The 20,224-nt window shown below is 39.0% G+C and overlaps 1 protein-coding gene across 2 annotated transcripts in view; it reads left to right on the plus strand.

The window, feature by feature from the left end:
* The window catches only part of ntrk2a (neurotrophic tyrosine kinase, receptor, type 2a), a 100,455-nt gene that overhangs the window by 9,511 nt on the left and 70,720 nt on the right, over positions 1 to 20,224 (plus strand). For both annotated transcript variants that reach the window (XM_020602555.1, XM_020602556.1), the window contains exons 6-13: positions 7,332 to 7,465; positions 13,094 to 13,226; positions 13,367 to 13,438; positions 13,626 to 13,853; positions 14,255 to 14,281; positions 15,160 to 15,171; positions 17,238 to 17,275; positions 17,606 to 17,705. In XM_020602555.1, the coding sequence (XP_020458211.1) occupies positions 7,332 to 7,465; positions 13,094 to 13,226; positions 13,367 to 13,438; positions 13,626 to 13,853; positions 14,255 to 14,281; positions 15,160 to 15,171; positions 17,238 to 17,275; positions 17,606 to 17,705 (744 nt within the window). The remainder of the gene's footprint in view (positions 1 to 7,331; positions 7,466 to 13,093; positions 13,227 to 13,366; positions 13,439 to 13,625; positions 13,854 to 14,254; positions 14,282 to 15,159; positions 15,172 to 17,237; positions 17,276 to 17,605; positions 17,706 to 20,224) is intronic.

Consider the following 20,224-nt stretch of genomic DNA (forward strand, 5'->3'; position numbering starts at 1 on the left):
GCCCCGGACCCCGTACTCCCGGAGCACCCCCCACAGGGCGCTGCGAGGGACACGGTCGAATGCCTTCTCCAGATCCACGCAGCACATGTGGACTGGTTGGGCAAACTCCCATGAACTCTCCGCCACCTTGAAGAGGGTATAGAGCTGGTCCAGTGTTCCACGGCCAGGACGAAAACCGCATTGTTCCTCCTGAATTCGAGGTTCGACTATCGGTCGAATTCTCCTCTCCAGTACCCTGGCATAGACTTTCCCGGGGAGGCTGAGGAGTGTGATCCCCCTATAGTTGGAACACACCCTCCGGTCCCCCTTCTTAAAAAGAGGGACCACCACCCCGGTCTGCCAGTCCAGAGGCACTGTCCCCGACCGCCATGCGACGTTGCAGAGGCGTGTCAACCAAGACAGCCCAACAACATCCAGAGACTTAAGGTACTCAGGGCCGCCCTGAGTGACACTAATCAGGCTGATATCATTTCTGTCCTATAGGGATTTTTTTTAATATGACATATAGATTAAGTGCTAGATGGAGGAGAGAGATGTGTGACATACTGAGCAGCGGGTGTGTGAAAGCTTATGCCATCTTATAGACAGTCATCTGAAACATTTGCTTGTAGATGTGGAGAGACCACTGGACAGGACGCCATTGTAGAAGCAGAAAAATATACTGAAAAGGGACGTTTGTGTGATTCAGCACACATATGGCATCACTGAGTGTCAGTGATGCTGAGCAGAGAGAATTCACTTCGTTAATCACAGTAAAATGGACTAGATCCTACAGCACTGTTGAGTTACTGTCACACAGCAGATTATATTTCCTTTTTCTTTGAATCATCATTTATCAGCTGACCAGAAAAGGATTCTTTCTGCTCAACTGCAATAACAATAATCACATTTTTGTGAGCCATAGACTTTTCATATAAATCATTGTGATAAAGTGAGGACAAAATGATGCATTTTTGTTTTAAGTTGCAAGGAAACAATATTTAGTAGTTGACGGAAGTTATGTAGCACCTCAGTATTCAGATTTATGTAGAAATACCGTGTCTACATATAAGAACATATTCTGAAACCTAAACATTCTATAGTCAAAACATTTCTTAGTGTGCCTAGAAAACCCCTGAACAAAGACCCCTGCATACAATTACAGCACAAGTGTAATGTCAAACTAACAAGCAAGCTTGCTGCCACTTCAGCACAAACCTCCACAGAGCACAAACCATTTAAGAACTTGCTTATGAGAGTGTTTATCAAGCCTCAATGTATAAATGCCAGCAGTTAATTGACACTTTAGTCTAACATTCTTGATATCTACTGCATGAATTTTTCATGAATCTCTCTATTTTGGACTCTCCTATGTACATAAACAGGGTCAGGTTACAGCTTGACCTGACCTGCTCACAAAAAGATAAAATAAAATAATCTGTCCAAAATCAATATTTGGACATGTATTTTTAAGAAATAAAAAATCTGGCTGAAATGGATGTTCAGTACTAATTTACATCTTGAGCTTGATCAAAGTAAATAAATGAAACCTGGCTCATTCCACACTTCAGGGGAATATTGTAAGTCAGATGTGTTTGTTACTGTAAAGTGAGAACATAAAATTATTTATTTAAATTTATAAAACATACACTAACAGTCAGAAAACCTTTATAGGCCTTAACTGAAATGTAATCTAATTTTTTCAATAATTAAGAATATGAATCTTAAACTATTTTTGGAGTGTTTGTTATTGACAGAGAAAATGTCTTGGTCATAAATAGCTCAGGGCAGTCGGGACACACAGGACACAAACAATAAGTTAGCTTGCAGGAAGCTAACAGTGTCATTGATAACTGCTATTGATCTGTCCCCTCTGCCTCCTCTCCATTAGCAGAGGTTATTTTTGCACACAGCTGCGCCCCTGGAGAGGTGGGCAGGGGACCCCCTGGCAGAGTGACATATGAGGAAGATGACTTGATGGGGCAGGGTTGCCAAATAATGCCCCAGGGCAAACAGTGATACACCAAAAGACCTCTCAGTATGGCCAAATTGTATGTCTTTTGTGCTCTCTCTCGGTTTTTTATTTCTTACTACTCTATCTCATGGCACTCCCTCTCTTTGGCATCATTCCTTTTCTTTATTACTCATTTTCCATCTGTCTTTCCTCTTCATGTATGACTGTTTGTCCTTCTGTATGCCTGATCATTTCTGAGTGACATATGAGGAAGGCACAAATGAGAGGAAGTTCCCAAAGATGCCCTCAGGCTGTCACTGATCTCTTAGGCCACCCGCATATGTCCTTCTCTCTGTAGACTGTTTACTGGTGGAGCTCCACTCAGTAACGCTGGTGAACACAGACCACTGCTACTGCTGACCATTGCAAATCTTTTCTACAATGTGCTGCTCAGATGTTAGTGCAGTCCAATGCCTGCATGCGCAATATGAAAATAAGTGAGGTGTCACTTGGCAGAAATACTGGGGTATATACACCTGCAGGTGTTAAACACACCCACTCAGCTATTGTTAATAGGATAATTAAAACAATTAAACCTTCTAAAAACCAAAGCCCAAACTATGCATTATTTTTTAATTATCTTTAACAAGTCTTGAAATTGTAAGTTTACTTTAGAATGCTGCTTGTTAATGTAAAGCTCAAGAAATATAAGTTTTTTCAATAATCGCAGTCTTTACACCTAAAATTCCTGTCATTAAAAGTATCAGCAGAATGCTCCACAAACCATAAATATGAATAAGTGAAACCAACTGTACTGAAAAAAAGATGCTTTTATCCCTCTCGACATATGGATTATTAGACCTGTGCTGGTCACATCACAGCACTGGTGTGGTTTTCAGTCGTCTCCCTCTCTGTTTGTCCTCCTGTCATTTCAGCTGGCTGAAATAACTGTTCGTGAGGCTCTTATGACCTTAGTTAATTGTACAGAGACATGTATGCTTCTGTTTGTGTACTGTGTAACTCACTAGAAAAGAAGACATTAAACAATAAGACTACTAAGAAACACTAAGGCTATAATACGAAACTTAAAATCAACACAGAAGAAGATCAGTGTAGTGCAGATAGACAAGCACAGATTAGGTTTATATTCATGTCTCTCAACCCTAAAGTTTTATGAGGTTGTTAAATATGTTAAATGTAGTACACATGACACTTAGTGCCACCCTGCCTACAGTTGTATCTGCTGCATTCCTTTTAAGGCCATGCTGCTGTCATTTAGAAGTGAGGATTTTCTAACAGAAGGATTCAAGAGGATTTAGGAGGACTACAGCTTCGTAAACAAAAAAGCATAGCTGAGCAAAACTATTCAGTAAATCATCTTTATGGGAAAAAGAAGAAAGAAGTAATTGCAAAGGTTTTGAAGTGGGTAGGAAATGTTACTGTGCAAAGATGGAATACTGTGCTGTTTAGACTTTACAATTTATCATTGATCCTTCAGATGAGAAGAACAATACATTGCTGCACCAGCTCAGTATCACATTAAATGCCAGTGCAGGAAGTAGTATGTGCTTTATGTAGGGTGCTGGAAAATAAGGTTGTGGTGGCCTTTCATGAAGGAGACCAGTTTCACCCTTTCTTTAACCATTTGAAACCACCTTTCCCAAATCCTAACTAAGTTTTTTAAAGCTTCCTAACCCTAATTATACTATAACTTAATTTGCTGATGATAACTGCAATACTTGTCTAACCCTAACCATTATACTTGCCATGTATGACTATTGTTACAAGTGAAATTTTTAAAATGTTGGCACCAGACACAAAAAACATAATCAGAATCGTTGAATACTGATGTTCTTGTCTGGCCATAGGGTTGAACTGATCAGACACCAAAATAGCTAAATAAAGAAAATTTACTTCAGTCCAAGTTGATAATGGTATAAAAGAATGATATAAACAAGAAGACTGAAATGGTTGCCACAATAGCTAAAATGTAAGCAGCACTCCTTTTGATAAAGTAGAATTACCATGTCGTGGTTTTATGCTTCTGCCAACCAGCCAAACTCACTGGAATGGGACAAACGTGAGGTCACTGACCTCGACCTTTGACCACCAAAATCTAAACAGTTCATTCTTGAGTCCAAATGGATGTTTGTGCTAAATTTGAAGAAGTTCCCTCAAGGTGTCCCTCGGTTCTATACTGGAAACAAATTCCTTGTGTGTAACATACTTGGCCAGTAAAGGTGATTATGATAAGAATGTGTTTCACACATTGTTGTGAATATGTACAAATAGACAACCTGAAAACATTATGCTTTGCTGTGGCTATCGCTGGCACTCAGGCATAAAAACAGAAAAAGAGTGATATATTCAGATAAGACATGTACAGTACTGACATATTTGGAGGAGCCAAGTCCAAGTGTCAGACTGACTGACAGTAGTTTTAAGCAGAAAATCTATAATTTGTAACAGATTTTGGTTTTCAATGATGTTTGTTTTCCTCCTGGTTTCTCAGAATTCTTTGAGCTGAACTGATTTTGTGAATGTTTCCCATTATGTGCCCACAGTCCTCCCTGTTCTTGAACATCATCATGTGGAGGCAAATGGGTTTTGTGTTGCATGTGACAGTCCAGCACATTTCTTCTTCTCCCTCCCTGTTGTGTTTGTATTTTGCCAAGATTTCTTTCTCTCTCTCTCTCTCTCTCTCACCTGCTTCAGCCTTTCATCTGAAATCACCACATCTCTGAGGTAGAAAGGCCAAAGCATTGCATAATAAATGTGAACATTTTTCCAAGCACTGGTATAGCTGTGCCTATTGTGGCCTATAACAAGAGATGACAACAATGACACCTCCAACAAGCGTATTGTGTGCAGATTTCAATTCAGGAGATGTTTTCCTTTTAAATATGAGCTGTGAACATCTATTCAGCATCACATTACTGGGGCAGATCCTTGATGCTGTGCTCGTAACTCACAGCCCGTTCAAGGGTGCATGCTCCCAGGGAACAGATGTATTTGAGGACTAAAGGAGTGTCAAGGACTGACATGCAGTATACTCAGTGCTAATGTGATAGGTTCTCCATTCTTCTAGATTTAATAGGGTAATTTCTTTTATTGTTTTAAAATAAAAATTGAAAATAATTAAACACCCTAAGACCTAAGTACATGTTAAAACTAGCCTGGCTGACTAAAATAGAGCAGTTGTGATCCAGTTGTAAAATGAAAAATTATGTGCAGTCTAAAAGTCCATCTCACATTTTCTAAGGATAAATGCATTATTTCTAATTATTTACAGTGGCAAACTCAAAGTGTCTTAGTAAGTTACAGAAATGGGATCTTACAGTCCGGACTATATGTGAATGGTGCAGAGTGTTCCCTGTCGCACAGCTTCTGGCATTGTTCTAAACGTTCCATTTTTTCTTTAGCTCTATTATAAAAAAAAACAAAAAAAAACAAAAAAAAACTGTTAGATATTTTTGGACAGATGATAAACTGGTTCCCTAATTGCAGCATTTGGTATTTCAGATGAGAACAGCCACATAACTGGAGCCAAGTATACAGTTACATCCAAGTTATTTTTACTAAATTTTAAATGGAGGTTTCTCTAGCACCTCAGCCTCAGGTATGTGCTTCATAATTCCTCAGGAAATTTTAACTAGATATAACAGATTTTTGCTATTATTCAAATAAATATATAAATAAGTAAGTAACTAAGTAAGTCAAAGAACACTTTTTTTTTCTGGCTTCTGAATGTTATGCATTAGAACATTACTGTGGTGTTGACTCTCCCTCTGCAGACACTGCCAGTATTTTTCCTCCGTTATAACTGGCTGCAGGTGGGATGTAGCTTGAGCCAAATGCTAAAGCACATAAAAGTGAAATCTTTCCACGTAATGACTCATGTGTTGTCACAGACACAGGCTGGTGTCCCTAGCTAATTATGATAAATTCCTCTTCAGGCCAATTTGTTGATTCTGAACACATTAGAGCAGCTAAAGCATTACAATCACACCGTCATGGATGGCTTGATTACCAAAGCTCTGCTTGTAAATAACTGAAATAATAAACTGAAATAATTGAAATTGTTTTCTGCTTCACATCAAAACCAAGAAGTGTTATTCTGATTTCTTGGCTTCATGGGGTGGAGCTGTTTGTGTATACAGTATGTGTGTGTAGTGTGACCTGCAGATGGTACAATGCTGAAAGCCTGTTAAGATGTGTGGTTCTGATATAGCAGCTGTCTTGCCACCACTGAAATCACTGGTTTTTAGTGCATCTCTCAATGATTGAGTGGGTTGCCGTAGTGATAAGTGGGTTGCCCTGGTGATAAGCATTCTGCCGACGGACAGAAGAGGTTTGGCGGGGGGTTCAATAAGGAATCTGTCCAGTTTTATCTGCAGTAGCTGTCAACACCAGTTTCTTAACCTCTCTTTGTTTTGTTATTGCCTCTTGTCTCTTTGTCTTCTATTTGTTTTTGTCTTATTCTCTTCTCATTTTGTTTTCCTCTTATTTTTGTTGTTTACTGTATCTTCTCTTTTTTCTTTTTTTCCCACCAGTGATGTTGTTGGACAGGTGGCAAGAATCTAATTGGTCATGCTCATGTTGCCTCCTGGTCAGCACTGTATACAGACACACACACACATTTTCATTTCTCATGGGAACTTTACAATGACTTACATAAATTTCCTGGAGACCTACCCTAACCTTGACCATAAGCACTATTTGCTTAAGCCTTACTATAATGTTAACCTAAGCCAGTCCAAGTAGTCATCCTGAAATTCAGTGATTTACATATTGGCAACAAGCGTCTGCTCCCCACAAGGATGGTAAATCATTTTCAGTCTCCACAATGTGAGTAATGCCCAGCACTCACACACACAGTTGTAATTGAGGATACTCACTGAACCTAGTTCTCACCTGAAAACACTTGTGAGGACTGGCTAGAATGTCCTCCTAATGCTGAAACATCCTCACAATGATGGTTTCAAACCTTTGTCCACAAAACCATACAAAGACAGGTACCTACACACACACACACACACAGTCACCAGTATCTTTGCTTTGACAATTTTGTACTTGGACTGCTGAAGACATGCACTAGTAATCAGTGCAACCATCACTATGTTTGAACTCTGTCTCCTTGTCCGACTCTTTGATTGGGGTGAATGTGCTTAAATGAGACAGAGAGAGAGAGAGAGGTGGAGATTCTTTATTCTCACTCTGCTATTGTGAGTTTGTGTTTTCCTGTCGAGGCTGTTGCATGGCTTGTGTTTCAAATGAAAAGGCAAGAGTTGGCTATGAATCCTAAGCTTGTTTCCCCCTCTCCTCTCTCCATCTGTATACCTTCATCCCTCCATTCTCTTCATTCTCCTTTCCTCCTCCCCACTCCCTGGATATGTAGAGGTTCCCATGGCAACACTGAGCCCACCCAAAGTAACAGCAATGGAGGGGGACAACCTGGCACTGTCCTGTACAACCTTTGGCGTGCCCTCACCTGACCTGATATGGAAAATGTTCTTGGTCACCAGCTATGAGGTTAGTTCTCATTTTCTCACTCTCTCTCTCTCACACACACACACACACAAACTCACATAGTATTTGGATTAACTGTCATGTAACATTACTTTCAGAGCTGAAATGATCAATAAAGTGATTAGTTGATCACCAGAACAATAATGATCATCTATTTTAATAACAGATTATTGGTTTGAATCATTTTTAAGCAAAAATGCCATTTACATGATGGTAATTCTCTTCTCAGACACAGTCATTTACCAGTTTATTAGGTGCACCTAGCTAAATCTAATGCAGCCCATTGCGTCAAATCCTACAATAAAGCAGTTAAAACTTTATAACAGTTATAAAGGCTATAATTAGCAGTTTTTGTTGAAACTGTTTTAAAGAGGTAGTGATTCAAATTTAGGGGCATATTTGAAGCTGTTTTATTTTATTGTGTTACACTTACTCACTTTCTACTCTTTGCTCTACCCACATTGATATATACAAGTTTATGTGTTTCAACAAAAATGAAATATTACCTTCTCTCTCCTCAATCCCTCGCTGAGCTCCATCTCCCATCCCTAATCCAGGTTGCCTCTCTGTCTATGGAACTGAACAAACACTTCATTATATAGATTAATATAGACTAATTATTTTACAGTGATAGTTGTAATCTAAGTTTTTTTCAGCGGCTGCTACAACAGTTCATCAGTCTCAGCTGCGTCACTCGACAATGTAACTACAGTCTGACTGAAAGCAACTGAAGCGAGACATGTTCAGCATGCTTCAATTAATGCACCAGAGAAAATTGACCTAAAGCATAAAACAGCGTGGGGGTCCAGGGATGATGCACGGCTTGCCCACGTGTGTCAGAGACACATTTGTTAGAATGGAGCTCTATCTGTTGTGTGAAAAATGCATATAAAAATGCACAACTGGCCTGCACTGGACTTGTGTGTGTGACTTGCCATGTTGTTTTATGGGCTTCCCAGATGAGTCACTGAGGTGCTTGATTAAATAATTGGTTGCATTGATTTTTTGCCACAGAGGCAAAGATTTTGGCATGGTGTGGCGCCATGGGGAAATGTTACCATCAGAAACACTGTCTTCCCTTTGTGGGGAATGCTTCAAACCACTTTGAGAACATAACTACAATCCATGAAGGGAATTTATACCTCATACATGGAGGCATATGTACAAAGTCTATTTACAAATTCATGTTTTACTACTTCCTTGCCCTTGGTGTTCTGTAAGCACAGAGCCACTACTTACTAATGACAGAGTCACAGCAGTCTGGGTTTAGATCATATGATTCATTCCCCCTTTTCCTACATGTGTGGATCCCTGTGCAACTTGAGTCAACACATGAGGTTGGCATCTAGGAGAAACTAACCCACTATCAGGGTGGAGCCACAAGCCAGACTCCAGCTGAGTCCAGCCTTTATTTTTCATAGTTCTTTCTCAAAACTATCACACAGAATTGAGCACCATCAATATTATCAACTGAGACAACTGCAAAAAGAACACAAGGTTGCAAAGATGCTTACCACAGAGGATGGGGTAAGCATGGCGTGTTTATTCAGTCATGTCTGCTAACATGTTACCTTAGGAAACAAAATCAGTACCACTTCTTTAAGCAGCACTGTATGTAGCCAGAATGGCTTTCAACAGATTAGATATAAGATGTGAAGGTTTAATTAGTTTGCACCACTGTCAATGGTTGTATCTCATATCAGTATAAATGGTGGCAGACAGGCCTTCAGTCACATATGAAGGCATAGAGCTCAGCTTGTTGAGCAGGTGTTCTAGTAGCAAGTTGCAGCAAAGAACCTGGATTTTCATTCAGGCATAAGTCATAAAAATGAATTAAACAATGTTTCAGTAATTAGCTCACTGTCTAAATAGGTTTTTCTATTACAGGAACATACTGAAACATGTTGCACTGAGTAACACTCATCACGGGTTCTGCGTTGGTTTCCACTAGGGTGCGCCTGCTTTGGAGGTGCATTCTGGGAGCACAATTTCAGCACCCCAGGAGGTAGTGCTAAAATCAAGTACCAGGGAGGAGGGTGTGTGTGTGTGCAGAGCAGTTCCCAGTGATTGGTTAAATGTCCACATCTTCACACCTCAAACATTAGCATTACAAATACCTTGTGTAAATACACAGCTGACTGCGTGTGTGAGAAGGGAGCGTCCCCTCCCTCCTCTAAACAGAGACCGATACAGAGAAAATACAGTGGAAAACGAAGCAGGATGACTGTGTCAACCCCAGAGGCTATGGATAATTACCTTTATTGGCCAAGTATGTTACAGACACAAGGAATTTCTTGGGGGAATGGGGGGGTTCAGTGTCTTGCCCAAGGACACTTTGACATGTGGACTGCAGGCACCCAGATTTGAACCTTCAACCTTCCAGTTGGGAGATGACTGCTCTACCCACCGCACTATCACCTCCCCCTTGGTGCTTTGCTTGGTGATGGTTATGAGATGTATTGGGTTTACCACTCTTTAGGTTCTGATAGTGAAAAGCAGCATAAGTTAACCACTGGGAGCAATTTTTCTGGACTTAAAGGCACAGTCCTATGAACAATATGATCAATGATCAATATTAGGTAAAGAATGGACATTTCGCAGCCTGATCCACGAGCAGCTGTCACATGCAGGGTGGTACTGTACAAGTGTTTAGAATACACTAAATATCTTACATAGCTATTCATGTGTATCATTTTGTGCAGTCCCCTCTCACAACAAATCACTTTCAAAAATGTTAACTTGACACATACCCTAATCACAATCCTACAAATGGCCAAAGATAATATCCTCTGTCAATACCTCAGCTAGACAGAGAACCATAAAAACTGCACACCAAATTGTCACACTAAATTGAAATGCAGAGCACATGAATCCATGTGTTTATTACAACCAGCAGACACAATAAATATCAGTTCTGGTGGTTATTAAGGCTATAGGTTTTCATTATGGATTAGAAAAGGGAAGTGATAAAACAAAAAGAACAAAGAAAAAGACAAAGTATGGAAAGTCCGCCCACACAAGACACATTCCCAGGTCATTTGTCTCCTGGCCATGCAATGACAGGTGGACTAACAAAACAAAATTACAAACAAAACTGAATGGGGATACAGTCATACAGCTACCCCAGCAATCACTGCACAACACAACCATCAGTCATTACTGACAGATTAAATATTTTCAACACATTAAAAGTTAAAACAACAATTTTAATACTATTACATGAAACCACAATAAGCAAAGACAATAACATTAACTCTGTGTACCTGTTATGTCGGCCCTCCACACTCACAGTAGGTTTACATCTCTGAGCACCTTATAAAATGTGCTGCCACACTGTAGCACCCAGAGACATCAGTGGTTTCAAAAGGAACTCCTACATTAAATTCTAAAAAAACATACAACTCCTAAGATCTCAAACATTAAATCTATTACCCCGAATCAAATTTTCACTCACACTGCAGTGAGACCAACATCCTCTGTGGCTGCCCACAGGCAGAACTGGCACCACCCACCAGACCTCACCCTTTCCATCCACTCCTCTCCCAATCAGTGTGCAGAAGCAGCACATCACCAGGTGCCACTCGATCATGTGGAGCCCATCACAATGGAGGCTGACTTTTCTGTTAAGATAGCTGTGGCAGCAACAGCTCACAAACAAGCCAGCATTCCCAGCACTACAGGAGGCAGCTCAGAAGAATACAAAGCCACAAGGCGGTAATCAAAGCCATGTTTCTGCACCGAAATGCCTGAGGTGCTGCCATTCTCCGCATGCACATACAAATGAAAAGGCAATTTATCGTCTGGCAAGCCAAGGCTGGTGCAGATATAAGAGCAGCTTTCAAGGACCTAAATGCAGCTGCCGTATGTTCAGACTATTGAACAGGGTCAGGTGCAGAGTTCAGTGTGACAACACAAAGGGCAGGGCCACCTGCTGTTTAGTTGTCAATCCAATGTCAACAAGAATTGGTCATGCCTAAGAATGAGCGCATTTCTGCCTTTGTGTGTGGAGGAGGCTCTGTGGACAGCAGGTTTACACTGTCTGGCACCCTAGAACCCTAGAATGACAGAATTGCAGCTTGACAAGCAATGTTTAATGCACTTATATAGCCAAATGTTTCAGGAGGAGAATGGGGTTAGTTTTGCAGGCTTCCTAATAAGAAGAAGCCACAACAAGATTATTGGCATATTGAAGCAACGAACTTCCACCAGGGATCATAAGGTCATCAACATCTCTCCTTATCATCACGACATACTGTATATCACAATCAGTTTGCAGAAACTCTGAACAGTTCTCTGCCATAAACGCTGCTGACCACTAAAGGTGGAAACACAAAGGTGTTGGCTGTCATGCAGTTAAACAAGAACAAAGGCAGAACACAAGTCCACACCCCTGTAGAAAATGTAGAATTGGGTGATGAGGAGGTTGAAATGGAATTTGACTATAATAGCTTTAATTTGAAGATCTTGCACAAAGCCTCGTTCTCCAGGTTTATGGGTCAGTAAAATAACTTTTTTCTGTGTCCTAATGAGTAAAACCATGGACTATTTAGTCATATCTGACCTGCACTGTTTTTTATTATTTTTCTCTCCTGTTTAATCAGTTTTATTTTACCTTATTTTTTCTTATGTTTTATTTAATTTTGTTTCTTTTCTTAATGCATTTTGTGCTTTATTTAAAGCACTTTGAATTGCATTGTTGTTAAAAAGTGTTACGTTGCTTCCTGTAATAAATGCTGTTGTTTTATTTCTGGCAACACTACATTTGGTCTTAAAGTTATGCTGTGAGAAGGGGCTAAAGTTACCAGATGCTCTCACACTGGATTCTCTGCTAATAGGGGGCTAGATACTATGGTTTTGACACAGGTACCCATTGTTAAAGTAGTTCAAGTAGACCAAGCAATCACACACTGCTAGATAACAGTGTAAACAACTTAGATGAGTAGTTAGGCTGTGTGGGTGTGTGTTTTGTATCTGAAATGACAAATGATCATATTGAATTGGCCACTGATATACGGTAGATTGTTTGCACAACCAAGTGATTTAAAACAAAGGGTATCTTTGGCCATAAGGTACTTTTACTTGTAATGGGATTATTGCTAGTGTGATAGTATTTGTTACTTAATTAAATTATCTGAATACTTCCTTATCTAATTTTGTGCCAGTTTTTCTTCTATTTTACTCAAAGCATATTGTACTGCATTGGGTATAGCATGTTTTGGTTCACAGAGAGCTGCCACAAATGGCCCTTGTTTATCAGAACAATTTGCAGGTTGTTTTGATACCAGCTGAGGAATTTGGATTTTGTCAGTCTGATAAAACTTGCCATTTTATTCCTTCACAAATAAACAGTTGTACTAATCTTTCTATGATTGAGAGCGGTTAGGAATCAGTAACAAACAGGCTTGTTTTTCAATTTGTTATCTAGTTTGTTGTTATCAGCTATGTTTTTGGAACAGAGCAGCTGCAAGTAAAGGGAGAATGCCAGCACTGCTATTTTATTTTATTTTATTTTTTACTCAGTTCTTTCACCTGTAGTCACTCATGGGGGGAGTTGGGGCTGAATAAGCAATGTTTTTGTTGAGAAAATAACTGACTCTTCAGGCTGACATCTGGGTGTGTTTACTCACTCAGATCGTGACATCAGGCCAGGTTTCAGTTCTGCGACTGTCCAACCTGTCGTCACTGGACCACAACAGCAAGATCAGCTGCATCGCTGAGAACATTGTGGGAGAGAAGGAATCCTCTCTGCTGCTGGATATACACTGTAGGTTTACCCCCCTGGCAAACAGCCAGACATGTGTTAAAGCAAAGTAGTATAGTCTTTGTTCCTGTTCCTCTCATCTATCTTGCTTCATGTTTTTTCTATTTGTGTCTTGAACTCTTTATTCTCTCCGCTGCCCTCAGTCCCTCCCAAAATCATTAAACTGAGTGATGCAATCCCAGACCATCACTGGTGTATCCCCTTCAGCGTGTCAGGTAACAGAGACATCCACATTCTCTGCTGTTAATTTTCTATGATTTAGCAAGGTCTAAAGCTTGAATAGTGTTACACAGATTATTAGCAGCAATGTCTACATAAACAAAGAATATAGACCAATGTTTAAAGAATGTGCAGCTAATGAAAATCACTGAGCATTTTGTATTGTCTTCATAAACTTTCCAGGAAACCCAGAGCCAAATTTACAGTGGTATCTGAATGATAAGCCAGTGATGGAGGGGGTCTACATCTCGACCATGATCCATGACATCACAGAGAGAGAGTACCATGGCTGCCTGCAGCTCGACAGCCCCACGCATATCAACAACGGGCGGTACAAGCTGGTGGCTACAAACAAGTACGGGTCTGACCAAAAAGAGGTGGAGGCTCACTTCATGCAAAGGCCCTTAGATGGTGAGGAGTAATACTGCACAAGTTTTATATTCCATTAATCATTCAAGCAAAAATCCCTCATTTCAGTTTATCAACTACGGTGAGTCACTGCTGTTTTTTGTTTGTGATATTATTTGATCTTATATTGTTGATTGAACAATACATGCAATTAGAAAATGTCAGTTTGGACTTTAAGAAATTATGTTATGACAGCATGGCCTGACACGCCCCTCTTTGGGGCCAAATAATGGGTAAACATCATTTTACTCCAATACTGAGCCTCCATATGAATGCTCTCCCATTCTTTGACACCTTTAGTTGTGTAATTTTGACTGACAATATGCAGATACTGTACATGAACAGTTTGGTTAAATGGAACATTTGATCATATTTAATCTTTCTGATGTTGTCTTAATGTACAGAAACTGAGAAGGAGCCTTCCTATTATGGTGAGTGAAATAGATATTCATAACTACAAATGTTTCTTCAATTTAAATTCACTGTGTATTCACAGTTCCAGTGTTTTCACATCAATTTTATATTAATCATCTCATAATTTTTCATATTCATCAATTAACACTAATTACATTTTAGGTATATTTTCCTTTTCTTTCTCATGTTGCTGAGTTTGTGTATCTACATGTCTTGGGACTGTCTTTTCACACTTTGTAGTGGTGGAAGAAATACACAAATCTTACTCTGTTACAAGCAAAGGTCCTGCATATCAAATGTTACTTAAGGAAAAGCATTATTATCCTCTGATGATATGCTGAAAGTACCAGAAGTAAAAGTACTAGAACAGAATGGAATATTTCACCTTAAAGTATATCATATTATTGGATTATAATTATTGATGCATTATTGTGTTTATCACTTTAATGTTGCAGGTGGTAAAGGTGGAGCTAATGTTAACTTGAAGTGTACTACAGGGTAGCTTGTGAATATTCCACTGGGGATCAATAAAGTCTTGTGATTATACTGTATTTTGTTTTATTATTCTGATTCTGAAAAGTAACAATAGTTATCAAATACATGCAGTCCAGTAAAAAGTACAATATATACCCCTGAAATGTAGTGAAGTATAAAGTAGCCAAAAATGAAAGTAGTCAAAAAGTACAAATATCTTAAAATTATACTTAAGTGTAGTACGTGAGTATGTTTGTTTTGCCTGCCCTGTTTATGTAATTAATATCAGTGTTTTTGAACTAAGCTGAGAGAACAGGCATGAAGTGCATGGCATTGAACTTATAATTTAAAGTATGTTAAAATGTTTGGAACCTAACTTGTATTTGTTGTCTTCTTCTCCAATGCTTCCTCACTCCTACAGACCTACCCACAGGTACTGCCACATCTTTTATTTACTTACTCCCAATCACAAACATCAGTTATATTAATCGACTAAGCACTAAGTCATTTTTGGAAGAAAAAAAGTTTTTTTTGCAGGCAGACAGAGGTCAACAAAAACAGACTTACTTTAACTCCATGAGTTGGTTGGAAATGCTGTTTCTGGCTGACGTGTTTCCAGGTGATTCATTTTAAAATGAGAACCTTAAAGGTCTGAAATTATACATGAGTGATACATGCTTAAAGGTAAATGACTTTAGCAAAAAGTCAGTACTCTCACTGCCTAATACTCCACGTAGAAGACCTCAGGATAAAGAAACAGCACATTCTTGTATTGTAGTGTGGAGCTAGTTAGTCCAAATATAGTATATCGATAATCTTGTTAACTGCTTATATACTGTACTTGAAAAAGCAAGATGATTAGATTTATGTTTAACTGCTTGTATTTTAAACAGGGGGTTTCATTATAAACATTACAAGTGAAACACCTTTGAAAATAAAGGCCAACTGATGTGTATGGAGAACATAAACTCTCATTTGGCTGGAGTTTACACAGAGCCACATTAACATTAGCTTAAACTCTGAGAGCATAGGACTGATGTTGTGATGTGGTCTGTTTCCCCTTTCATTAACGTGGCCCTTACCTTACCCTAACCCCAACTAGCTATCAGTGCTACTTCTAACATAACCCCTAAGCCTTTCTTATTTGGGCCCCTCAGCTGTGGGACGACCTGCTAGATGAGATCAGGGAAGGAAACTCAGAGGGATATTTATTAAAGTTTTGCAGCTCATTTTATGGCGCTAAACAGTGAAATTGCATGTGTTCATATTTACTAAGGTGTCGGTTTTGCGTCTGAATAACAGAAGGAAAGCAGCCCTGCAGGAATTTGCATGTTTGGTCTCATGCAATATGTACTGTATTTTAAGGTGTTCCCATTCAGGAACGCAAAACTCAGGGAAGAGAGAATGCAAATTTATACAAATAGCCTCAGCACCTGATTTAGCAAAGGGAACTGAGCCATGCTTCAGTTACTGAATGAAATCAAAGGTTATTTAACTGGCAGAAGACTGCAGCTTCAAGATACAGTATGTTTGTTAATTTCTTCAGCCATATTAAATTTCAGTCGCAGTAAACACTGTTTCTACTGGCCTCTTGGCCTATCTTTGCGCAGTACAAGTATGTCCTTGCCAGCTGCGTTCAAACTAACACAGCTGCAGCTGCGTTTGTTTACATCATCAGTGTTGGTAAATATGCTGCTAAATTGAAATTTTATAATATTATATTATTTTCCATGCCTGACAGTACTTTGTGACAGTTTTAATGAATATCACCCTCAGTATCTTCTTTTAAATCACTTTAAAAAGCTCACTATTTTACAGTTGATTGTCATTTACTTTATTATTTATTTTTACTCTCTGCTTGTTATCATCTCAGTTTAATAATTTACTATTAATTAAGTCATTTTATTTTATTTTTTGTGTAAAGCACTTTTAAAGCAACTTGCTTTGAAAAGGGCAAAATAAATCTAAGATATTATTATTATTCATAATAATAAAAATAAGGCATAACTCTAACCACAGATGTGGGTGTTAGAGAATACACTATTTTTATGAGAGGGTAATACTATCTGAAGGGGGAACAGACTCCAACACACAGTGGGGCTCTACACTAGCCTCTGTAATGAAATGTTGTATGAAATGCCACTGGGCTTGGAAATTATGTTGGGTTATATTACCACTGTTAGCGTACAACATTTGTTAGCACACATATATATTCTGTTTAATTCATTCATTAAACTTGTGTTTTCATTTTGGAGAGGGCCAACAATGAAACTACTATCCAAACTCTTTAGGTGTCCAGTATTACTAACCACCTTGGTCTAAATTCACCTACTGAGCAAGCTGTTCAGTGTTAACACTGTTAACCAATAAGTATACTGTACTCTATTGAAAGTGTATGTTAGTATTACATAGCCCTTCACCCAGTTACAAGTCACTTCTTGAGCAGCTCTTCCTCTCTGTTCATTGCTCTCTCTGTCTTTCTGTCTCCTGCATCAACAGAGGGTCCCCCTGCAGACCCACCTGAGGACAGAGTTGCTGTAAGTCACGTCTCACTGTTTTCTTCCTGCTCTATTTCTTTATTGATTGTCTCTGTCAGTTGCCGGCTGATTGTGCCTGTTTTCCTTTCCTTTCCTTTAATTTATTTGTATTAGTTGTTCAGAACCACCTGAGCTGGATCTACAGTATCTTTAATGTTAGAAGTAACTGAACGAACCCAATACAATGCAACCATGCAACAGTACTTAGAGAAAATCAGCCTTTCTTGAACAGTGACACCCTCTGTACCTCTTGTTTTGGTGTGTATGACATTTTTAATCTGGCTATCTGTGTGTTTACTTGGTTTATAACTCTGCTTTGTTAATTTGCAGGTGTATGTGGTGGTGGGAATTGCTGCTGTAGCCTTCACTGGTTTCCTTCTAATGTTGGTTATTCTCAAGTTTGGTGGAAACTCCAAGTTTGGCATCAAAGGTAAGACTCTCATCTTTTATATCCAGTGGTGGCATCCACCCCACAGGGTGGATGGATAGTTCAGCATAATTTAACACATGATGATAATTGCTGGATGTTGATGTCTAGAGCCAGAAATTTGGACAATTTAAGTACAACATGGATGGCTTCATGGTTACATTAAAAACATAATCAAACAATTTGCCCCAAACACCAAAATTAGAAACTATTTGTAATACTATACTAACTAATATGCAAAACATCACATATTCATGAAACCATCCTGTTGATGTGGAAACAGTTTCATTGGTTCTCTGTACTGCTGGTGAATAACATGCATGTTGACTTAACTGAGGTCTCGTAGTTTTTCTGTGCTGGTGTAAAACTACTGTGGTAGTCATAGTCTCCCTTCACACCTTCACACACACATTTTTAGAACAATGTGTGACTTCTGCAATGGCTATATGTGTAATTAATCTATTCTCTATTGTAATATTAATCTTACTGACTTGCTAGAACGGATGTGCCTCTGTTTTGCTCATTTTGACACTTGGCTGATATTTTCTCATTTTATGTTAACTAACAAAAACTACTGAACAACCCTTTACCAGTTCTATCATTACTGCATACATAATAAATGCTCTTATATCTTGTTTTTTTTGAAAAACAGATTCAAGCAAAGTAGATTTAGTTGTGTGAAAATACCAAAATACAGCACATACTCTAAGCTGGGTATAAGAAGGGGTTTCTTTGTCAGTTGTCTTTAGTTTTGTTCAATTACTGTCTGTCTTCTGAGAAAGTAATTTGGTGCTTTTAAAAGAAAGGTTTTTTGGCAATTCATTAGCATTTGATGTAGCAAGGGCCCACATTTGACATTGAAATTACCAAACAAAAATTTCAATGCAAATGAAGAGACAGACTTAATAAATGTGTTTCCTAGTGCGTGTGCATTTATGTACATAACTCTCGGTTGCCCTGTTGAAGTGTAGTATTTTGGCAGTGATTGATTTTTTTGCCCCCCAGAGAGGAGGAGTAGATGACAGATGGAGCAGCTAATATATACTGTACACTGTGTGCCTGTGTGTGCATGTGTGTGTCTTTGAATTTATGCTCTTGTGTGTGGCTTCTTCTTTCTCCAGGAGAGGTGAATGAGGTTGCTCTGAAAGAAATGATCTGTCAAATTCTTCTTAGCATCCCCTATATACAGCATCTGTATTTTTGTTTTCTTGTACTGTACTGTACTGTACTGTACTGTACTGTACTGTGCTGTACTGTACGTCTAAGCATTTTTGCATGTGTACTGTATGTACTTTCTCATGTGTAGGAAGTTAGATCACATTACAGTTTTGTCCTTCTGGTTGCTCCCCTTGAGTGTTCATCCTTCTCTCTTTCCTATCAACTCCCTTGCCCCATGTAGTTCTGTCTTTATACTCCACATACATCCAGATAAATATAGGCGCCTTGCAGTATATTGACACTGGGGAAAGTGTGTGGAGAGAGACTGAGACTTAGTGGTGACAGTATAAACAGCAGAGTCAGAGTTGGAAAGCTGTGAGTGATCCTGAGCAGCAATTGTACCCAAATAACTGTTGTTTATTTGAGACATTTGCATTTGTCTTACGTTGGACCAATGACCAAAGTTCATCGCAACCTCAGAAACATGGCCACAGATGGCGGCACACTACCAGCGCTAATCTAAAACAGACAGCACTTTGTCATGGCAACATTTTTTTTTTTTAAATCACAGACACGTGCATCCAGACACACACCCCCACATGAACACAGTCAGCGCTGATGATAATGATGAACTTGTGATCAGAAAGTGTGAAAAACACATGTCCCATATTGAACAGGTACACACGAGAAACGCTCACCGACCCCGGATGAGTCGCTGTTTATCTCTTTCTGAGAGCCGAGTAAAAAGCTGTAGCTGGTTTACATTATTTATACTGACTGCATTAATCAGCTCCTCTCTCATCAATAACACATTGGCAACATTTGGTACAGGTTACCTCTCCATCTCCTCGCTACTTCTTGACACACACACACAGGATGGCTATTTTATATACTATACATATTTGTGTGCGTTTTTGTATCAGCAGAAGGGACTAAGTAAATAGGATAAAATGTAAGATTAACATTGTGGATAATGCAGATATAGATGTAGCATTGCTGAAATTGGCTGTCCTGTTCGCCTTTGCTCCTGATAGGTTAAACCTGTATTATGTGTTTTTAATTCACTTGAGGGCAGTGCAACAAGCTTTAAGCACAACACTGACAAGTTTGATTTGATTTGATTTATTCTTTCAAGCATGTAAAGACAGTTGATATGTCAACACACATAATTTTACACATATCCAACAAATGCTAATCCAATATCAATTTGCTTATACCTAATACATGCTTGAATGGAGTAGGAAGAAATCAGACTTATCCAGTCCTACCCCATGACATCATCTTACATCATTGGTTTGCAAGCAGTATCTCTACATAAATAATTCTCTTCTACACCACACAAGTAATATACTAAAGAATTATAA

Source organism: Monopterus albus, unplaced genomic scaffold, assembly GCF_001952655.1.
Source record: "Monopterus albus unplaced genomic scaffold, M_albus_1.0 scaffold56.1, whole genome shotgun sequence".
Lineage (NCBI taxonomy): Eukaryota > Metazoa > Chordata > Actinopteri > Synbranchiformes > Synbranchidae > Monopterus > Monopterus albus.